The following is a 22995-nucleotide window of genomic DNA, read 5'->3' as shown; positions in this document are numbered from 1 at the left end:
CCGTTTCCGGCTGAGTTCGGACTTATAGGTCAGGAGAGGAGAGGAGGAAAGTGGCATTATAATCCCCTGTAAAGAGAGGGAATTCTAGACAGATTGCAGGGGCATGGCACACAGGCTCCAGTGGGTGGAAGTGTAGAGAGGTTCGTTGCTCGCTTCACACACTCTTGACACCATTCTCTCTCACTTCAGTCCACACTGATGGTATTCTCGCTCACTCTCCAGTTCATGTTGGCGCGATTGCGACACTGAGAGCTGCTGAGCTCCAGCCTGTAGCTAGCACACACTGCAACCACGATGTGCCGAGTGGATCTTTCGACTGGTGGAAGAGGTGCTGATCAAGTGGACTGCTTTGTCCTGCATGGTGTCGAGCTACTTGAGTGTTGTTGCAGCTGCACTCATCCAGGCAAATGGGGAGCGTTCCCCTGTTGTGGCTCAGTGGGTAGCACACTTGCCTATGAATCAGAAGGTTGTGGGTTCAAGTCCCACTTAATCACAATAAATTTAGGTTACCAGTGCAGTGGTGAGGGAGCGCCGCACTGTCGGAGGGGCAGTACTGAGGGAGCGCCGCACTGTCGGAGGGGCAGTACTGAGGGAGTGCCGCACTGTCGGAGGGGCAGTACTGAGGGAGCCCCGCACTGTCGGAGGGGCAGTACTGAGGGAGCGCCGCACTGTCGGAGGGGCAGTACTGAGGGAGCGCCGCACTGTCGGAGGGGCAGTACTGAGGGAACGTCGCACTGTCGGAGGGGCAGTACTGAGGGAGCGCCACACTGTCGGAGGGGCAGTACTGAGGGAACGTCGCACTGTCGGAGGGGCAGTACTGAGGGAGCGCCGCACTGTCGGAGGGGCAGTACTGAGGAAGCGCTACACTGTCGGATGGTGCGTCTTTCAAATGAGACGTTAAACCGAGGCCCGGTCTGCCCTCTGAGGAGAATGTAAAAGAATCCATGACACTATTTCGAAGAAGAGCAGGGGAGTTATCCCCGGTGTCCTGGGGCCAATATGTATCCCTCAATCAACATAACAAAAACAGATTATCTGGTCATTATTACATTGCTGTGTGTGGGAGCTTGCTGTGAGAAAATTGGTTGCCACATTGCCCACATTACAACTGTGACTGCACGCCAAAAGTGATTCATTGGCTGTAAAACGCTTTGAGACTTCCGGTGGTCGTGAAAGGCGCTATATAAATGCAAGTCTTTCTTTTTCTTTAGTTCTAGCTTCCTTCAGCCTTACATTGTTCCTCTCCCCCCAACCCCACCCCCCAACTCCTCGGAGTTCCTCTGACTTTGGCCTTTTGTGCATCCTCACCCTTTGTCCTAACGTCAATACTCCCAGCATCCGAGTCCCACGCTCTGCATGTTGCTCCCTAAACACCCTCCGCCTCTCCATCCTCTCTTCCTTTAAGGTCCTTAAAACCCATCTCTTTGACCAAGCCTTTGTTCACCCCATCCAACATCCCCTGCTTTGGCTCGGTGTCCATTTATTTCTGATTATGCCTCAGTGTAAAGCCTTGGCCGTTGGTCTACGCGAAAGGCACTGTGCAAATGCACGTTATTAATTGTTGCTTGATCAGAGCATGAGACAGTTTCAGTATGACTTTCTCTGCCTTTGTACAGGGCTGTTCTGGCTCTATAATTGGGCATGACAATCTCATTGTTCCTGTCGCCTAGATTCATGGAAACTGGCAGAATTCAGAAGGAGGCCATTCAGCCCATCGTACCTGTGCTGGCCCTTTCAAAGAGCAGTCGGACATTCCTTGTTTTTTGTCCGTAACCCTGTCAGTTCTTCATCCTCAAGTACCTGTCCGATACTGTTTTAAAATTATTTATGGAATCAGCTTCTGCCACTGTTTCAGGCGGAGCGTTCCAAATCCCCACAACTCTCAGTGAAAGCAATTCTCCTTGTCTCCCAGCGAGATCTTTTTTGCAATGATTCTGAAACTAGTTCAGAAAATAGTTGGTTTGAGAGCAGCACACAAGGAAGGGCACGAGAGAGAGAGATAGAGGGGGAAGGAGAGAAAGGGAGGGGGAGGAGAGGGAGAGGGGGGAGAGAGAGAAGGGAGGGAGGAGAGAGGGAAGGAGAGGGAGGAGAAAGGGAAGGAGAGGGGGTGGGGAGAGGGGAGGGAAGAGAGGGAGGAGAAAGTGGGAAGGAGAGAGAGAGAGGGAAGGAGAGAGATGGGAGAAAGGGAAGGAGAGGGGAGAGAGAGAGGGAGAGAGGGAAGGAGAAAGGGAAGGAGAGACAGAGAGAGAGAGAAGGGAGGGAAGAGAAAGGGGGAAGGAGAGAGAGGGATGAGATAGGGAGGGAGAGGGTTTGACAGGGTAGATGCAGGGAGGATGTTTCCCCTCGTGGGGGAGTCTAGAACCAGGGGTCACAGTCTCAGAATAAGGGATCGGCCATTTAGGACTGAGATGAGGAGGAATTTCTTTACTCAGAGGGTGGTGATTCTTTGGCATTCTCTGCCCAAGAGGGCTGTGGAGGCTCAGTCCTTGAGTGTATTCAAGGCAGAGATCGATAGATTTTTTGATATTAAGGGAATCAAGGGATATGGGGATAATGCAGGCAAGTGGAGTTGAGGCAGAAGATCAGCCATGATCTTCCTGAATGGCTGAATACTGCTCCTAATTCTTATGTTATTTTCAGAGAAGGAGAGAGTGAGAGTGGGAGGAGAGAGTGAGGGGAGAGAGAGGGGAAGAGAGAGATGGAAGAGAGAGAAGGGAGAAAGAGTGAGGGGGGAGAGCGAGAGAGGGGTGGAGCGAGAGAGAGGGGGAGAGCGAGAGAGAGCGGGAGAGAGGGGGGAGAGCAAGAGAGAGGGGTGAGAGCGAGAGAGAGGGGGTGAGAACGAGAGAGAGGGGGTGAGAACGAGAGAGAGGGGGGAGAGCGAGAGAGGGGGGGAGAGCGAGAGAGAGGGGGGGAGAGCGAGAGGGGGGAGAGCGAGAGAGGGGGGAGAAAGAGAGAGGGGGTAGAAAGAGAGAGGGGGGAAAAGAGAGAGAGGGGGAGAGTGAGAGAGGAAGAGAAGAAAGAGAGAGGAAGAAAGAGGGGGTGGGGGGGGGGGGTGAAGAGAGAGAAAGATGAGCAATGCTGAAAGCCATCCCAGGGATTTGAATATACCGCGCGCTCTCGCCAGCTTTATGAATGGAGCCGGGCCGCTGGTGGGCTTGAGCCGCACGCCATTGGCTGGCGGGGTTGGGGGAAGGCGCGCTGATTGGGCCGTGCGTGCGTGTAGCGAGTGTGTCGCTGGGAGACGCTCGGAGGTTGCCATTGTGCAGCGAGCAGCCAGCCAGCCGAGGGGGAGAGCACTGACAGCAGCGATTGAACAGCGAGAGGAGGAGGTGAGCAGGAGCCCTGGGGCCATTCAAACCCCCCCCCCGAAACACCCCCTCCCCCCCCGGATCAATGCTGAGGGCTTTGGTTGTGGGGTTTAAGCCCCTGTTGATATTTGTCCCCTCCATGCAGGAAGCACTGTGTTTTTAGCGTGTGTGTGTGTGTGGACTTGTTACATTGAGAGCTCATGTTGTGTGTGTGTTTGTTTGTGGCTAAATTGTCTCAAATATTACAGTGTTTTTTGTATTTAATGAACGCCCAGTTGGATCTGCTACCTTTTATCTGCTTTTTGTTTTTTCCTGTTTTGTTTGAGTCTTTGCAGCTCGGGATTTTTTTGTGTGTGTTATTTACAAATTGTACTGCACGGTTTTCCCTCTGCTCTGTTCAGGAGGGGGTTTTTAGATCCGATCACCATTTTGTCCTTCTTTTGTGTGTGTGTGAGAGAGAGAGAGTGTGTGTGTGTGTCACACACAATCGGCCATAAAAGAGGGGGGAAAAAGAATTATTTTTCGCTCTGGGTTGTGAGTGTGTGTGTGTTTTGATTTGCGCTTTCTGCCTCTCGACCGACACACACTTTTTCCCACTTAAGTTTTCTGTTGGCTTTGCACGCGGATTCACAGGAGAATTTGGAACCGATTTGAAATAATATAAAAAGAACAACAACGGTTTATGCCACAGGGTGTCCATGTTGGGCTCTGTTTTTTCCATGGGCTTTTTTGAAATAGGGGGAGAAGATAGGTTCAAGAACGGTTGGAGATTCGCCTGAAACCGTCCCAGGTTTGATTTTAGTTTCACACTTGGTTCGTGTGTGTGTGTTATTTTAAATCAATATCTTTTTATTTATAGAATAGAATTAGTAATTATTTTTTGGACTGCTTTAAGAGGCGGGGTGTGCTTTTTTCCGCGCTTTCTGTCTCTTTCAAGTTGAAATGTCTTGTGTTCTGGCTGTCTGGTGGATTTTTTCTTGAATGAAGATTTTTCTTGCAGTTTTTTTTAGTAATTCTCGTGTTTGTGTGTGTGTGTCTCTGTTTTTGTTACTGATTCCATCTCTGCCCCACGTGGTTAACGCAAACGGCGCGGATTTGTAAATTTCAATCCAGTTGAAATTGAATAGTTGGGGGGAGGAAATAGAAAAAAATAAACTGAATTTCTTAAAAAAAAATCAAGATTGGCGGGATAATCCAAGAGAGGGAGGATGTTTGGGATAATTTAAACCTGCAGTATTCCAATCAATCGTGAATTGATCCGAGTGGACGGAATGCATTTCAGAGAATCCTGTTTTATTTTTAATTGCAGCAATATTTTTGTCACTTATTTCAACACTTTAAAAAAAATTCGCATTTACTAAGCGCTTTTAATTATTTACAACCGTTTTTGCCGCGTTTATCGACAGATCTTTTTATTAATTCTGGGTTTAAAAAAAAATGAAAACCTGGGTAAATAACATTTATGGGGAATTTGATCAATTCGAATTAAGTCGGGATTCACTGAGCAGTTGAAGATGAGAACCCCCCCGGCCCATATTTCAAGGGGAGGAGGGCGCTAATATATTAGTTCAACATCTGGATGTGTCCAGTTGTAAGCGGGAAATGTTTCTCCACTTTCTGCTTTGTCTCAAAGCGCCCTGTTGGCTGCTAGGTGTGTGTTGTGTCGAGTGGACAGTCTGTGTGGACGGCAGCTGGGAGCCCCTCGCTTAAGAACATAAGGCGAGTGTTATTTGCAGGAGCGGGATGTCATTGTGACCCGTGCACCAGATTAAGTCTGGATCAGTCGGGTGTGAAACGGGGAGTTGGATTCCTTTTGGGTTATCGTTGCATTTTTTGTTATTGTACATTTTAACAGCCGCACAAGGGCAGGTGTGGCTTTTTATCCTCACCAGACTGAATTATGTTGGGTCTGATTACATTTTGGGCACTCCTGTATCTGTATCTACAGCACGGGTTAGATACAGAGTAAAGCTCCCTCTGCACTGTCTCATCAAACACTCCCAGGGCAGGTACAGCACGGGGTTAGATACAGAGTAAAGTTCCCTCTACACTGTCCCATCAAACACTCCCAGGGCAGGTACAGGGGGTTAGATACAGAGTAAAGCTCCCTCTACACTGTCCCCATCAAACACTCCCAGGGCAGGTACAGGGATTTAGATACAGAGTCAAGCTCCCTCTACACTACCCCATCAAACACTCCCAGGGCTGGTACAGGGGTTTAGATACAGAGTAAAGCTCCCTCTGCCCACCTGTTAATGTGCTGTAAACACTCAATAGTGCCCCCTAATCCCCCAGTGTGGTATTTCTCTTATACCAGGGAAGAACCTGATTTGTGCAAAGAGAAGGGGTTGGAGGGAATAACTGTTGGGTGAAGGATGAGCGTGCAAGTAACTTTGGCAAGTAATGATAAAGGTATGATGGGATAGCAACCCAGAGGTTGGGAGTTCAAATCCCACCGTGGCAAGTTGTGAAAATGAATTCAATAAAATCTGCTCATTCGTGGCACCAGTATGGTGACTAAAACCTGACTAGGTCACTCGTGTCCTTCAGGGAAGGGAAACTCCCGCCCCCTTGTCCAGTTGGATCGACTGGTTGCTATCATAACTAGGCATGGGCAGGACAAATCGAAGGTTCGAGAGTGCTTTGCCCCCCACAGAGAGAATCTGGTTCAATGCTGGTTTTCCACCTGGTGACTCCTGGCCAAGATCAGGATAGACTCTGGCCAGCAACGGGTTACCTTGTGTCGGTCGATTGGTTACCTGGAATCGGAGATTCTGGCGCTGGAGAGGGGGGAGCAGCTCGCACATCCCCATAGTTGTCCTGCGCTGTCGCGATGACTGTTCTGTGAAGAGAGAGGCAGGGCAACTGTTGGTCTGGTTGAGATTTTCCAGGCTCTTATTTTCCCTTCCTCCTGTGACCAGAGCCCACTTTTATTTCAACCTTCCCCCCGGGGTGCAGGCTCAATCACATCCCCCTATGTGGCCGTACTTGCCCCGTGAGCCCACCGACTGGCTGGGTATTTCGCCAGGCGGTCCAGCCCAGTTCTGTCCCTTTTACCCATTTGGTTGGGGTTGGCTATTTTGATCTGTTTCTGAAGAGCGATTTCTCTCTCTGCTCCCCTCCCATGCAAGTCTCCACCTGCCATATGCTGGGATAAGAGGATAAAGCTGGCAACCTGCTCCTAAGCCACTGCGGCTCAACAACCTGTTAGCAAGGCGATTTGCTGGGCTTGGGCAGTTGATAACCTTTTGTGTGTACGTGATATATTTTTTTCAGTTCCTGCCCATTTCCTGCTCCTGGCCCTTGCTGAGTTTTGATGCTGGGGGGGTCACCGGGCACACACTGGTGCCTCGCATCAGGTTGTGGTCGTTCGTGCACGAGCCCAGATGGTGCGCCCATCGCCGACTATTTAAAACACGTGGAGCCCCCTGTGCGAGGGTACGGGTGATTTCCCTGCCTCGCTTCAGCTAACTCCACATGGTCTGAAGGATTCGATGACAGAGTTGGACCACAATCTCGCCATCGACAGATACCCTAGAACCAAATCTGCAGAGCAGAATTGTGCGACTTACTCGGTCATCTTGCGTGCCTTTTGCATGGGGGGGGGGGTGTGGTGATTCCTCCACTTCCAGTGTTCTCATTGGGGGAGGGGGGGGGGGAATAATAATTCTGTGAGGAAGTGGCGAGGGTGTCCTCTTCAAATGGTGCCAGTGCCGTGAGCTCTTTGTATTCCAACGCAGAGCTGTTCCCCACTGACGTCTGCCTGGCTCCAGCTGCTCTGCTCTTTCTCCGATCTAGAGACCTGCTTTTGTTCTCCCGCTCAACGGCCACCTTCTCTTTCCCTCTCCTGTTTGTTTGCATTCCACAGAGGGGTGGCTTGGTTTGGCAAAGGGCATAGCATGTTGGCGCGTGAGGAATCTCGACACAAGCCCACAGTCGGCATCCAATCGTTTCTTTTTGGTTGTTATCACAAACAAGCCAACAGCCCCATTTTGAACCTCTCTGGATTAGCAGTGGCCGTCTATGGCACGGCACCAGACGTAGTTTACGGGCAAGGATAAGGGGCAGAACTCCCGCCTGTCCTTGTGGTTGCGATTGGAGTAGGTTACACAACAGTGGTACTGCATTTTCCACTGGGTGGGCCCCTAACTGATGCAAAGGGAAGAGCTTTCATGGAGTTTTTGAAAAATTACGGCACAGAAGGAGGCCATTCGGCCCATCGTGTCCGTGCTGGTATTTTCGGGTGGAGACTCTGGGAATCTGGTCTTTTTCCCTAATTATTGAGCTTCGTTGTGGTCAAGTCCGTTTAAAGCCTTATTGAGTATCCCGTCGTGGCTCAGTCGGGAAAGGCACTCCCGGATGTGATCCGGGACCAGGCAGATCAGGAGCTTCCCACGTTTGGACCCCGGTCTGTGCTGAGCTTGCTGATCACAGCCAGGATCAGTCTTGACTGTGTCCGCCACAGTCTGCCAGCACATTCGATCTGGACTTATGTTTCAGTAGCTTGGGTGAGGTACCAAGGCTGGAAGATGCTTGCAGAACCCAGATCCCAGGGTCTCCCGGGGAGAAAACAAGGGTCAAGAAGCTTACATAGGATATATGGCACAGAAACAGATCATTGGGTCCAACCAGTCCATGCTGGCGTTTATGCTCCACTCGAGCCTCCTCCCGTCTTTTCTCATCTAAATCTATCAGCATAACCCTCTATTCACTTCTCCCTCATGTGCTTGTCCAGCCTCCCCTTAAATGCATCGATACTATTCGCCTCAACTACTCCCTGTGGCAGCGAGTTACACATTCTCATCGCTCTCTGGAGAAAGAAGTTTCTTCTGAATTCCCCATTGGGTTTCTTGGTGACTATCTTATATCGATGGCCTCCAGTTATGCTCTTCCTCACAAATGGAAATACTCTCTGTATCTACTCTATCAAAACCTTTTCATAATTTTAAAGGCCTCAAGTAGATCACCCCTCAGCCTTCTTTCAAGCGAACAGAGACCCAACCTGTGCATCCTTTCTTGATGGACTGGTTGGACCCAATGACCTGTTTCTGTGCTGTATATCCTATGTAAGCTTCTTGACCCTTGTTTTCTCCCCGGGAGACCCTGGGATCTGGGTTCTGCAAGCATCTTCCAGCCTTGGTACCTCACCCAAGCCACTCGAACATAAGTCCATGCAAATCTTCCCTGCACCCTCTCCAAAGCCTCTATATCCTTTTTATAATATGGTGACCAGGATTGTACGCAATGCTCCGTGTGGTCTCACCAAAGTTCGATACAGGTTTCGCATAACTTCCCTACTTTTCAATTCTACACCTCGAGAAATAAACCCGAGTGCTTGGTTTGCTTTTATTATGGCCTTGTTAACATGTGTCACTACTTTTAGTGATTTGTGTATTTCTACTTTCAGATCCCTTTGCTCCTCCAGCCCGCCCAGACCCACACCCGCCAAATAATAAGTGACTTCCCTATTCTTCCTACCAAAATGTAATACCTCACATTTACATAAAAACATAAGAAATAGGAGCAGGAGTAGGCCATTCGGCCCTTCGAGTCTGCTCCGCCATTCAATACGATCGTGGCTGATCTGATCATGGACTCTGCTCCACTTCCCTGCCCGCCCCCTTATTCCCTTATCGGTTAAGAAACTGTCTATTTCTGTCTTAAATTTATTCAATGTTCCAGCATCTACAGCTCTCTGAGGCAGCGAATTCCACAGATTTATAACCCTCTGATAGAAGAAATTCCTCCTCATCTCAGTTTTAAATGGGTGGCCCCTTATTCCAAGATTATGCCCTCTAGTTCTAGTCTCCCCCATCAGTGGAAACATCCTCTTTGCATCCACCTTGTCAAGCCCCCTCATAATCTGATACGTTTCGATAAGATCACCTCTCATTCTTCTGAATTTCAATGAGTGGATGCCCAACCTCCTCAACCTTTCCTCATAAGTCAACCCCCTTCATCACCGGATTCAACCCAGTGAACCTTCTCTGAACTACCTCCAATGCAAGTATATCCTTTCGTAAATATGGAAACCAAAACTGCACGCAGTACTCTAGATGTGTCGACACTTATCTGTATTGAATTTTATTTGCCAATTATATGCCCATTCTGCAAATTTATTAATGTCCTCGTCATTTGTTGTGCTCTATTGATTTAATCCTTTCTCTTGTGAGACTTACGTCAGGAATGAGCTGGTACAACAACAACTTGCATTTATACCGCGCCTTTAACGTAGTAAAATGTCCCAAAGCCCTTCACAGGAGTATCATAAAACAAAATTTGTCACCGAGCCACATAAGGAGATATTGGGACAGGTAAACAAAAGATGGGTCAGAGAGGTCAGGTTTAAGGAGCGTCTGAAAGCAGGAAAGAGAGAGGCGGAGAGGTTTAGGGAGGGAATCTGAGTTTGTAGCCCAGGCAGCTGAAGGCATGGCCGCCAATGGTTGAGCGATTAAAATCAGGGCTGCTCGAGGGCAGAATTAAAGGAGCGCAGACATCTCGGATGTCTGACTTGAGGGGCGGGAAAGTCATTAATTAGTCCTGTAATTTTCTTTTTTTAATCACTACACTAAGCAAAGTTCTGCCATTTTAATACTGTCACTGCATTGTAGATTAGAGAGAAGCCTGCTGTCAGTAGTCTCATTGTGCAAATATCCTTTGTCTTGAGTGTGGGGCAGCAGGCTGGTAAGAGTTTCTGAGCCTGACTTTGCTTGGCCCACAGAGTGGTGAAAACTTGGATTTCTATAGCGCCTTTCAGGACCACCGGCCGTCTCAAAGCGCTTTATAGCCAATTAAGTACTTTTTTGGAGTGTGGTCACTGTTGTAATGTGGGAAACATGGCAGCCAATTTGTGCACAGTAAGCTCCCACAAACAGCAATGCCATAATCTGTTCTTGTTATGTGATTGAGGGATAAATATTGGCCCCAGGACACCGGGATAACTCCCCTGCTCTTTTTCCAATAGTAGTCGTGAGATCTTTTATATCAACCTGAGAGGGCAGACCTCGGTTTAACGTTTCATCTGAAAGATGGCACCTCCGACAGCACGGCGCTCCCTCAGTACTGCCCCTCCGTCAGCGCGGCGCTCCCTCAGTACTGCCCCTCCGTCAGCGCGGCGTTCCCTCAGTACTGCCCCTCCCACAGCGCGGCGCTCCCTCAGTACTGCCCCTCCCACAGCGCGGCGCTCCCTCAGTACTGCCCCTCCCACAGCGCGGCGCTCCCTCAGTACTGCCCCTCCCACAGCGCGGCGCTCCCTCAGTACTGCACTGGGAGTGTCAGCCTAGATTTTTGTGCTCCAGTCCCTGGAGTGGGACTTGAACCTACAAACCTCTGATTCAGAAGCGAGTGTGCTGCCCACCGAGCCACAGCTAATACTGGGGAGGAGAAAAGTCACCTGGGAGTTGCTGCATTGACTGTTTCTGCCCTTGCGCCCTACTCCAAATGCTTTCCTGCTGCTGCACTACAGCACCATCACCTGTTTCTTCTTCCTCGAATATCTTTTTCCCAATGACGAGATTTAATAGACTGCTCCAGGATTATCTTTTTTTTTAACCTTTGCATTAACAGCGGGGCTCCTTCCAGAGGTTGGAGACTGAATGAAAACCGAGTGCACTGCTCGTGGTTTTATCTGCACCTAACCTGTGAATATTCCAGCCGAGTTCAGCTGACGAAGGGGGTTTTGCGCCATGTATTTAATCTCAGTTGACGCTGAGGTGTTTTGCAGAGACCCGCTCTGAAATGGTAGCAGTTTAGGTGGGAGGTGCTGGTTGCGTCTCTCGCTGGCCCCCTCTGCTGCTTCATGCAGATGTTTATCTTGATCTCTTGATGCCGTCTTGTTGTCGAGCCTGATCGAGGCCAGTGGTGCCACCTGCAAGTGGCAAGATAGCATTCGACGCCAGGGCTGTGGGCTGTGATCTCGAATGGGGTGATGAGCAGCATCTGACATTTCTTGTGGTTTTATTTGCTTGCTTTTTATTAAAGTATATATATCCAACTGGTTGCACCTGGATGAGTTCTTTGAAATGTGCTTAGTTTAGAATCTTGAGGCAGGACATTTTTCTGAAGGCGATTACTGACTAGGAGGTTGCTCCTCATCGAGGTCACCATCTTTTATCGGCCTCCTCCAGATGAAATGGTCCACGGTGTTCCACAACAATGACTTGCTTTTTCTGTGTGCCGTTACTGAGTGACAGTGTGAGGGAGCTGGATTAACATCAGTACAGATACAGTCAGTGACACGGTGCTGGGGGAGAGGGGTTACTGAGTGACAGTGTGAGGGAGCTGGATTAACATCAGTAGAGATACAGTCAGTAACACAGGGCGCTGGGGGAGAGGGGTTACTGAGTGACAGTGTGAGGGAGCTGGATTAACATCAGTAGAGATACAGTCAGTGACACAGGGTGCTGGGGGAGAGGGGTTACTGAGTGACAGTGTGAGGGAGCTGGATTAACATCAGTACAGATACAGTCAGTTACACAGGGCGCTGGGGGAGAGGGGTTACTGAGTGACAGTGTGAGGGAGCTGGATTAACATCAGTAGAGATAGTCAGGATCACGGGTTTGAGGGAGCTGTATTCGAACCACAGAAATTTGCACCATGTGAGGCCATTCGACCCATGTCTGAGTTTGCTTTCCAAAGCACCTTCCAAAATTAATCTACCTGCATCTTTCTCTGCTTCAAATATTGATCAAATTCTCCCAATTTATCATTAAGTTTCGTTTGCCCCATCAAGGATGTTGCTCACTTCTTTCTACAATCCGTCTGCAACTGGATGACGAGCTCAATCGTGTACATATTTTTTTTTTAAAAAGAATTCGAAGGAGATGCCGTGCCCGAGTGTTGCCACTGGGGAGGGAGGGTTGGAAGCGAGGGCGAGGAAAACGATGCCGACTCCTCGCAGGGGCACAGTTCCTTCCAGTGCCTCGTGCAAGTGGCTATTCTTCCTGTTCATGAGCCTGGACAGTGTTGTCTTAGCCCAGTGTCTGCATCTGTATGATGCCTAGGAATGCTTGCTGTGGGAGTGGTCAGGTATGAGATCCACAGATGGTTATTCCGCGCACCCCCCTCCCTTGTCACTTGCAACTATCAGATAGGTTATCTCGGAGCAGAGTGGAGATTGATTCTGTCCCCTCCCTGATCTACGTGGATCAGTGGGCGGTTCTTTTAAGACAACAACAAAATGTTCTTGTCTGGTGGCTGAGCCCCTGGCTCTGGTCACTGGCCTATGTGTATTCGGTGTTGTTATCTTATATATTTAATTGAATATATTTAAGGTGGCGATAGACTGATTTTTGAACGATAGGGGAGTCGAGGGTTATGAGGAGCGGGCAGTGAAGTGGAGTTGAGGCCAAGATCAGATCAGCCATAATCTTATTGAATGGTGGAGCAGGCTCGAGGGGCCGAATGGCCGACTCCTGCTCCTATTTCTTATGTTCCTGGCTAGGGGGCTGGAGGCCAGACTCTGGGTTCTTGGCAGGGAGTGCGACTGTCGAGACTGCACGGAGGTCTGTTCTTGACTTGGAAAAAGTAACTGCATGATGTTATCACTGAAAGAAAGAGCTTTCATTTATATAGTGCCTTTCACCACCTCAGGACAATGAAGTACTTTTGAAGTGTAGTCACTGTTGTAATGTAGAAAAATGTGACAATCAATTTACCACAAACAGCAGAGTTAACGTTGGTTGAGTATTGGCCAAAACATGGGGGAAAACTCCCCCTGCTCTTCTTCCGTGGGATCTTTTACGTCCACCCGAGAGGGCAGGCGGGGGCCTCAGTTTAACGTCTCATCTGAATGATGAGAGCACTCCATCGGTGCTGCACTGGGAGAGTCAGGCTGGATTATGTGCCCAAGTCTCTGGAGTGGAACTTGAGCCCGCAACCTTCTGTCTCGGTGGCGAGAGAGAGTGCTAGCCACTGAGCCGGGCCGACACCTAGAGACTATTACTGAAATGTAATCTCTACTGAGACACCACGTGATGCATCCGACGATGCATACTAGTGTATATTAAATGCATTTGGAACCACTCTGTGTCTTGTCTGCCCAGTTCTTCCTGTGTCGGGGGTGCTGCAGGGGCTGGGTGATGCGGCCATTGTCTAACTGTCCCCTCTCTTTGTGTGTAGGAAGCTGTACAGTGTACTGAAGGTGGAACATGGCTCGTACCAAGCAAACGGCCCGTAAATCTACCGGTGGCAAGGCTCCCCGCAAGCAGCTGGCCACGAAAGCAGCGCGCAAGAGTGCGCCGTCCACCGGGGGTGTCAAGAAGCCTCACCGTTACAGGTGAATCCTGTGCTGAGAGTGGTTTGTTGTGGGGGGGGGGGGGGGGAGCGTGCGTGCGTGCGTGCATGCAGATGAGGGATTAAGGGGTTATGGGGAGCGGGCAGGGAAGTGGACCTGAGTCCATGATTGGATCAGCCATGATTGTATTAAATGGCAGAGCAGGCTCGAGGGGCTGTATGGCTGACTCCTGCTCCTATTTATGTTCTTACGATGCCGGGACAGTTCGCTCCGCGCCAGTGGGTAAAAGCGAGCAAAGTATCACCAGGCCCACCCGGCTCCTGATCACCGATCCTGGAATTCTCGGGTGAGGACCTTGGCCTTGGTGAGACCACACCTGGAGTACTGCGCACAGTTTTGGTCTCCTTATCTAAGGAAGGATATACTTGCCTTGGAGGTGGTACAACAAAGGTTCACTCGATTGATCCCTGGGGTGAGAGGGCTGTCTTATGATGAGAGATTGTGTAGAATGGGCCAATACTCTCTGGGGTTTAGAAGAATGAGAGGTGATCTCATTGAAACATACAAGATTCTGAGGGGGATTGACAGGGTAGATGCAGGGAGGATGTTTCCTCCGGGCTGGGGAGTCAAGAACCAGGGATCACAGTCTCGGGATAAGGGGTCAGCCATTTAGGACTGAGATGAGAAGGAATTTCTTCACTCGGAGGGTGGTGAATCTTTTAAATTCTCTGCCCCAGAGGGCTGTGGATACTGAGTCTCTGAATATATTCAAGGCTGAGATCAATAGATTTTTGGAATCTAGGGGAATCGAGAGATATGGAGATCGGGTGTGAAAGTGGAGTTGATCACTCATGACCTCATTGAATGGCGCAGCAGGCTCGAGGGGCCGTAGGGCCTACTCCTGCTCCTATTTCTTATGTTCGAGGACAACGTTGCGATGCCTTCTGCAGACAAATAGCCTCCTGACATTCTCATTTAACTCCTTGTATAACGAAAGGTCACTTTGATGAGGTGCTCCCCCCCCCCCCCCCCCCCCCCCTTTCCCTACAGGGTGATGGGGCTGGGGTCTCCTGGAGAATCGTTGCCGTGTCATGGGCGGTGGGAGTTGGGTTGCCTGCGTTTTCTAAAGCTGCCGTTGCTGTGTTTCCCAGGCCCGGGACTGTGGCCCTGCGAGAGATCCGCCGCTACCAGAAATCTACTGAGCTGCTGATCCGCAAGTTGCCCTTCCAGCGTCTAGTGCGTGAAATCGCGCAGGACTTCAAGACGGACCTTCGCTTCCAGAGCGCGGCGATCGGTGCCCTCCAGGTACGGACTGAACCACCGGTGTCGGAAGGCCAAGCGAGCCACGCTCACCCCTCTACCCGTCTTGGGTTCAACCTACATAGTGCAACTTCTTGCCATTAGATAGGAGGGGGTGGGGGTCACCTGTGGGGAGTCTTACCCTGCATCACCAAGAACCCCCCCCCCACATGGAGGTCACACTCCTCCACAGGGGTGTGGGGCAGGCCCAGGGACTGGGAGTGGGTTAAATGTGTTGTCGGTCAACCAAGGATGAGAAATATGGTTGAACTAAGATTCTTTAAATGCTAGCTGTTGCTTGTCTACCGTCATACCTTTTAATGTAGTTTCCCAATCTACCGTAGCCAACTCTCCCCTCGTACCGAGGTAGTTTGCTTTGTTTAGATTTAAGACCCCCCTAGTTTCGGATTTAACTCTCTTCCTCACTGAAACACACACAATACTTACAGGGCTTGACAGGGTAGATGCAGGGAGGATGTTTCCCCCCCGGGGCTGGGGAGTCTAGAACCAGGGGTGTCACAGTCCCAGGATAAGGGCTCGGCCATTTAGGGCTGAGATGAGGAGAAATGTCTTTACTCAGAGGGTGGTGAATCTTTGGAATTCTCTGCTCCAGAGGGCTGTGGGGGCTCAGTCTTTGAGTATGTTCAAGACCGAGATCGATAGATTTTTGGACATTAAGGGAATCGAGGGATATGTGGACAGTGCAGGAAAGTGGAGTTGAGGTCGATGATATTGAATGATGGAGCAAGCTCAAGGAGCCGTATGGCCTACTCCTACCTAATTCTTATGATATGTAACTCTTGGCATATCTTTATTTTACAAAGTCGACTGGCGATTAACTGGATTCGGAGGCTTGGGCTTAATTTCCTCCAAGTATCCTGTATTCCTTGCCCGCCTGTCTTAGTGTGACCATCTTCCTTGCCTTCCCCTTGGCTCCCACCACTGGCAGGACCGATTGGGTCTGCCTCTTCACTTTGGCCTCCTTGCGGGAGCTGTCGCAGCCCCTGCTTGCTGCCAGGCGGGTGGGAGACTGAGCTAACGGGGACCCAAACCTGTGGGCGTCCCTGCCTTGGGTGGGTGGGTGGGGGTGGGGGTGGGCCTGGGCCTGAGTGCAGATGCTTCTTTTGTGATACTGTAATGCCACTTGGAAATCCTGTTGACTGAGATGCTCAGTTGGGAATGAAGCTCATCCAGTAGCAACAGCCGGCTTGGCGATGATGTGGGGGCTTTGGGTTTGGCTGTGACTTTTCTGTATTATTTTGCGATGCTATTTAAAGCCCAGCTATTGTCATCTGAGACAGCGCGGAGGCTTCAGATACCAGGGAGTGGGTCATGGTTCAGTATTGGAATAAGATGGCCTCTTTTGGTTTATTACCTGGCTTTCTGGGATTCCCCTCGTTCTGTGGACCCCAGGGGAGACGGAAAATCGGCGGCCTTGGGTGTAATGCGGTAAGCTGCCTGACCATATCGGTAGTCTGTCCAGCGGAATGGAAAGATCCCGCGAACGTGCCTTTGCTGGTGGCCATGTTAAATCTGGAGGTCCCAATGCATGCGCACAGGCCAGACAGCAGGCACCCTGGGGAGTTAGAGATGTCTTGTGTACACAAGATGGAGGTTTACCATTGCAACAGAGTACTTTTGCGGTCCTGAGCCGCGCGGCCCGGGAAGGTCGAGAGCGGATCTCCCCGGTCTATTACTGGGTTGGCGCATCTCTGGTGTCCAGGGCGCGGCAGTTGACGTTGGTCGGTGCCCCCGGGCTCCTACGCCTGCCTGGGAAGTCTCGAACCAGGGGTCACAGTCTCGGGATACGGGGTCGGCTGAGACGAGGAGAAACTTCTTCACTCGGAGGGTGGTGAATCTTTGGAATTCTCTGTCCCAGAGGGCTGTGGCGGCTCAGTCGTTGAGTCTGTTCGAGGCTGAGGTCGAGATCTGGGGCTATTAAGGGAGTCGGGGGATACGGGGACAGTGCAGGAAAGTGGAACTGAGGTCAAAGTTCAACCATGATCCTGTTGAATGGCGGAGCAGGCTCGAAGGGCCGTGTGGCTCCGAATTCTTGTGTTCTTCTACACGGCGTGCTGGATGGGCTGGTCCCGGGACAGCTCCGAGCCGAGGCCCCCACCCGGCCAATGGCGTCACTTGGAACCGTAGACATTTAGGGGCACAGCAAGAGGCCACTCGGCCCGTGTTGTCCGTTTGACGGAAGATGTTTTTTTTTGGAGGGGTGGGATGGGGTGGGGTTTGTAAAAACGAATCGATGATCTGTTTTCCTTCCTGCCTTCCTTTTGGAAACATTTCTCTTCCTTTGTTTTTTTCCCTTCCCTTTTGTCGTCGTGTGTCGCAGGAGGCGAGCGAGGCCTACCTGGTGGGCCTCTTCGAGGACACCAACCTGTGCGCCATCCACGCCAAGCGGGTCACCATCATGCCCAAGGACATCCAGCTAGCACGCCGCATCCGCGGGGAACGGGCTTAGCGGGGGAGGTCCGCCTGCCCCACCCCGGGGGCGGAGGGTCGCGTCGTCGCCAAAGTTTGCCGTTGCGTTGTCAGTAGTGCTGTCGGCTGTTGTAGATTTTTCCGCGGCGGCCACGTTTACTCTGTGAAAACTTGTCACTGTTTTAATTCCTTCCTTTTGGGGGGGGGGGGGGGAGGTTGGGGCATTCGGGGTTCTTAAACGATATATATATATATATATATATATATAATTTTCTTTCTTTCTCTCCACAAACACGGATGAATTGTTGGGGCTCGTTGTTTTCCTCAAGTGTGGGGCGTCGTGCTTTTTTTTCCTTCCCGCCCTTCCTTCCTTCCCCTTCCCGCCAATTCCAACCGCTCCTTTGCTTGCCTGCCGTCCGCCCAAACTCGCCCCAGCGCGCCTGCGCCACTCGCGGGCCCGACCGTCCGACATCCCACCGCGCCTGCGCCGATCGCGGCACCGCCGTCCGACCTCCCCACCGCGCCTGCGCCAGCTGCCGTCCCGACTCTTTCTCCCCTCCCCCCCCCCTTTGGAGCGCGCGCGCGCGCCCGCTCCCGCCTCTCCCCAACTGCCAGCCGGTCCGCGCGCCGCTCTCCCTGGTCTGCGCCTGCGCCACTCGGGCAACCGCTTTCCGTTTCTTTTCCCTTTGTTTGCAATCGGCGCTGCGGCCATCTTGAATCGTCCGGAAAGAGCCGAAGAGGAGAGTTGTCGGCAGTTCGGAAATAGCCGAAAGGGGTGGGGCGGTCCGGGAATAGCCGAAGGGAGAGAGGAGGCGGGCCGGAAACAGCCGAAGGAGGGGGGGGGGAGAAGGCGATCCGGAAGCAGCCGAAGGGGGGAGAAGGCGATCCGGAAACAGCCGAAGGGAGGGAGGAGTCTGTCCGGAAACAGCCGAAGGGGGAGAAGTCTGTCCGGAAACAGCCGAAGGGGGAGAAGTCTGTCCGGAAACAGCCGAAGGGACTTTCTTCGGGTTAATGTCCCTTTCTCTCACAGGCTCGTCGTGTGATCCGACGTTAATCTTTAAATCTGCTCCCCTCAGGTAGGAGATACGGGGGGGGGGGGGGGGGGGGGGAGTGTGGCCCGTGACCGTGGCTTTCCGCCGCTGGATTTCTTTTCTCTTTCCCCCACCCCTTTGCGCCATTTTGCTGCAGTACCGGCCGGCCGCCGCGAGGTGGCGCTCTGGCGCCGCCGGCCGCGCTACGGACATCTGCTGGTCGGGGAGGGGAAGTGCAGGAGCCCAGCAACATGTCCCACCTGGGCACAACCATCATCTATCTCTGATTCCCCCATCTCTTCCTCCCTCTGGTGTCACCTCACGCCTGGCCCTTAACGCCCCCCCGCCCCTTCCCCGGCGGCAACGTTCCTGCGTTTCGACGTCGCCCATCTCGTGCGTTTATTTTTTCCTTTTTGCGGGGTTTCCCCGCCCCCCCCCCCCCCGAGAGAGGGGGGTGGAAACATTAAGAAATAGGAGTGGGTAAAGTTGGGGGCATCGCCCACGCGTTCCTTCACCCTGGCGATCGCGCGTTCCCCCCCCCACCCCCCGAGCCGCGTGTTTGCAATGCGGTGTGCCTGACCCGTTACTCTGGGAGGGAGGGTAGTGGAGGAGGAGCAAGAGATTGCACCCTTGCCATCGAAGCGTAGAAATTGGCGGCCCCTTTTGGCCCGTCGTGCCGGCCGGAAGATGAAGAAGGAAATAAAGACCCCAGCTATCCCCGCCTCATCCCACTCTCCAGCTCTCCGTCCGTAAGCCCTGCGGGTTACGGCACTTTTGAACACCTTTCTCTTTTCCCCCGGGGCCCAAAAAAAAAATGCCCCCCTGAGCATTAAATCGATTGTCCGCCATGTTTCAGGTTTGTCTCTCTCTCCGTGGTTGCAGCTGCCTAACATGTAGGCCAAAAACACGCCCTCTTGTAGCAATGGGTACCAGGACTTTTATAATAAATTTTATACGACAGCAAAAAAAACCTTATTTTTCCATTGCTAAATGTGTTACGCTGTTCATGATAATTTACAAGAAAAATAGCAATGAAAAAGGGTGCTTTTCATATGCCTCCATGCCGTGAGAAGACAAACCGGCCCACGCCTGTGTCCTGAGATTGCCTCGACCATCATGGCTTGAGGGAGCCCAGTTGTTTGAAGCAGAACACGTCTGATTTATTTTCATTTTTGGTGCTTGCCGTGCTGATTTTCTTTGATTTCAAACTCTTGCTCAGTTTTTAACTTTTATTTTCACTCTCCCGGTGGCCATTTTGTCACCGCCAGGATAGGTTCTGCACAAAATGGCTGCCTCCAACATCAGATTTTAACCCACTTCTCTTTTTAAGAGAATATTTGCTGACTATAAGTCACGCAAAATAAAACACTGTGACTGAGCGTGCAGCGGAGAAAGGCTGAGGGACTGGTGACTGAATTCTGCGGCAATTGGCAAATGTGTCACGGTTCCCCCCCCGCCATGACTGCTTCAGTCGCTTGTGACAGCCCGCGTCGGTACGGAACGCTCATCTGTGTGGACGGCTGGTTGGAAAAAGCCCACATGACTTCTCTTCCTTGCGGCTTGACGCCGTGGGTGGGAAGTCACTTGAATTTTCTCACCCAGAACACACATTGATCTCTTGCTGGGACAGGCAGGATGAGCCACTTTTAGGATCTCGCCCCGATCAAATCCGACCCTGCACTGACGAGATGAAAGTCTCCTCAGTCTGCTGACTGTTACGGGGTCCCGTGTGGCAGGGAGCTGGGCAGTCTCGACTGGCCCAGGTGGGCGAGAGTTCACATCACAACGCTGGCTGGGCGGTATGAAAAATGGAAATTTTCCAACCTGGTGCTTTTGGGGTGATCTTCTGAGACTCTGGGTAAGTTGTTGGGACGGTGATGGAGGAAGCGTTGCTTTCTATTTAACACGTGTTATAACTGCCCTGGGAGTGTTTGATGGGAAGTGTAGAGGGAGCATTACTCTGTATCTAACCCCGTGTACCTGCCCTGGGAGTGTTTGATGGGACAGTGTAGAGGGAGCTTTACTCTGTATCTAACCCCGTGTACCTGCCCTGGGAGTGTTTGATGGGACAGTGTAGAGGGAGCTTTACTCTGTATCTAACCCCCTGTACCTGCCCTGGGAGTGTTTGATGGGACAGTGTAGAGGGAGCTTTACTCTGTATCTAACCCCGTGTACCTGCCCTGGGAGTGTTTGATGGGACAGTGTAGAGGGAGCTTTACTCTGTATCTAACCCCGTGCTGTACCTGCCCTGGGAGTGTTTGATGGGACAGTGTAGAGGGAGCGTTACTCTGTGTCTAACCCCGTGCTGTACCTGCCCTGGGAGTGTTTGATGGGACAGTGTAGAGGGAGCTTTACTCTGTATCTAACCCCCTGTACCTGCCCTGGGAGTGTTTGATGGGACAGTGTAGAGGGAGCTTTACTCTGTATCTAACCCCCTGTACCTGCCCTGGGAGTGTTTGATGGGACAGTGTGGCAGGAGCTTTACTCTGTATCTAACCCCCTGTACCTGCCCTGGGAGTGTTTGATGGGACAGTGTGGCAGGAGCTTTACTCTGTATCTAACCCCCTGTCCCTGCCCTGGGAGTGTTTGATGGGACAGTGTAGAGGGAGCTTTACTCTGTATCTAACCCCCTGTACCTGCCCTGGGAGTGTTTGATGGGACAGTGTAGAGGGAGCTTTGCTCTGTATCTAACCCCCTGTACCTGACAAGCTTGCCTGAAATCCCCAGCATTAACGCCACTTTGAGCACAACTTGTGTTTTTTTTTTAAAAGGATTCTTTCAGTGAAATGGCTCCCATCTCGCCCTTGCTTCTGCTCCTTAATGGTTCCCTTCTTTCCCCGCGCTCATCCTGTCTGCCATTTTGTGTGTTTTTTTTTAAGTTCCTCCCACACTTGCAACCGAGCCCCTCTAATTCACAGCACAGTCCAGGGTATTTTATATAATCCAGTTTCTGAATCTTTATCAACTACACTGCAGGAAAAAAAAATGTTTGTAGAAAGGGTTTTTTTTGTGCGTTTTAAAAAAAAAGAAAAAAATTCTAAACCTGTTTGTATTTGTCTTTCTGAGGAGATTTCTTCCTCTATTCATGGTGCGTTTTCTGTCCTTTCTGTGACTGCTGTTTCTCTCTCTCTCTCTCTCTCTCTCTCCCTCTCTCTGACTATCTTGTACACATTACTATTAAAAGTGTGAAACAAAGTGGTGAATTGTGTTTTATTTATTGTGTTGCGTCTTTCTCTGGGCTGGATGGTGCCCAGCGACCAACCATCCTTGTGGCTCCCTCCTCCGGAATTCTGGTTCCCTCTCCCAGACCAAACTGGTGGGAGGCGGCCACTCAGCCCCTCGATCCGGTTCCTCCGTTCAATTAGATCACGGCTGATCTCTATGTTAACTCCATCTTGCCACACTTGCCCAGCAGAAATTTATCCATCTCCGTTTTAATATTTCCCCCCAAAAATGTATTATTCATTCCTGGGCTGTGACAGTCGCTGACAAGGCCCAGCATTTATTGCCCCTGGAGAAGGTGGTGGTGAGCCCCCTTCTTGAACCGCTGCAGTCCGTGTGGTGAAGGTGCTCCCACAGTGCTGTTAGGGAGGGAGTTCCAGGATTGTGACCCAGCGACGATGAAGGAACGGCCGATATATTTCCCAGTCGGGATGGTGTGTGACTGGGAGGGGAACGTGGAGGTGGTGGTGTTCCCATGGGCCTGCTGCCCTTATCCTTCTAGGTGGTAGAGGTCGCGGGTTTGTGAGGTGCTGCCGAAGAAGCCTTGGCGAGTTACTGCAGTGCATCCTGTAGACGGTGCACACTGCAGCCAGGGGGCGCCGGTGGTGGAGGGTAGCGTGCTGATCCAGCGGGCTGCTTTGTCCTGGGTGGTGTCGAGCTGAACTCATCCAGGCAAAGTGTGTTACTGATTCCCCCCCCCAGCCCCTGTAAGGGCCCAAGTCAGTGCCGACAAAGAAGATCTCAGCCAGGGAAGCAATTGCCGGCACTGCAATTGTCTAGTGGCAGGGGAGGGGGATGATAAATCATTCGAGGCTCCTGCTCTTTATCTGCTGAATCCCCCCTGGCACTGCGTGTGGATCTCCAACAAGGGTAGGATCAATTTTGACTGATGGCCTCTGTAGTTGAATACCTGGCAGGACTGAGGGAGCACCGCACTATCGGAGGGGCAGTACTGAGGGGGGGCGGCACTGAGGAAGCGCCACACTGTCGGAGGGGCAGTATTGAGAGAGCGCCACACTGTCGGAGAGGCAGTACTGAGGGAGCGCTATACTGTCGGAGGGGCAGTACTGAGGGAGCCCCGCACTGTCGGAGGGGCGGTACTGAGGGAGCGCCGCACTGTCGGAGGGGCGGTACTGAGGGAGCGCCACACTGGCGGAGGGGCGGTACTGAGGGAGCGCCACACTGTCGGAGGGGCGGTACTGAGGGAGCGCCGCACTGTCGGAGGGGCAGTACTGAGGGAGTGCCGCACTGTCGGAGGGGCGGTACTGAGGGAGCGCCGCACTGTCGGAGGGGCGGTACTGAGGGAGCGCCACACTGGCGGAGGGGCGGTACTGAGGGAGCGCCACACTGTCGGAGGGGCGGTACTGAGGGAGCGCCACACCAGGAACAAGTGTGTACTGTATGGGTTAGGTACAGCTCTACAAAACTTGTGAGCATTCTCACAGGTGCATACTTTACACAAAACAGGTAC

General features: G+C 51.7%; 1 protein-coding gene across 3 annotated transcripts in view; it reads left to right on the top strand.

The window, feature by feature from the left end:
- The window catches only part of LOC139239423 (histone H3.3A), a 42218-nt gene extending 20721 nt beyond the window's left edge, over positions 1-21497 (top strand). The window contains exons 1-4 of one of the 3 annotated variants that reach the window (XM_070868147.1): positions 3225-3329; positions 13428-13584; positions 14694-14847; positions 17183-21497. In XM_070868147.1, the coding sequence (XP_070724248.1) occupies positions 13457-13584; positions 14694-14847; positions 17183-17311 (411 nt within the window). In that variant the 5' untranslated portion in view covers positions 3225-3329; positions 13428-13456 and the 3' untranslated portion in view covers positions 17312-21497. Of the gene's footprint in view, positions 1-3224; positions 3330-3822; positions 4099-13427; positions 13585-14693; positions 14848-17182 lie in introns of those variants that run through there. The other 2 variants (XM_070868149.1, XM_070868148.1) reach the window with 2 other exon arrangements.
- The last annotated feature ends 1498 nt before the right edge of the window (positions 21498-22995 follow it).

The sequence above is a fragment of the Pristiophorus japonicus genome, chromosome 27, assembly GCF_044704955.1.
Source record: "Pristiophorus japonicus isolate sPriJap1 chromosome 27, sPriJap1.hap1, whole genome shotgun sequence".
Classification (NCBI taxonomy): domain Eukaryota; kingdom Metazoa; phylum Chordata; class Chondrichthyes; family Pristiophoridae; genus Pristiophorus; species Pristiophorus japonicus.
The sequence above is the reverse complement of the archived record's forward strand: the minus strand, read 5'-3'. Positions and strand labels throughout refer to the sequence as shown.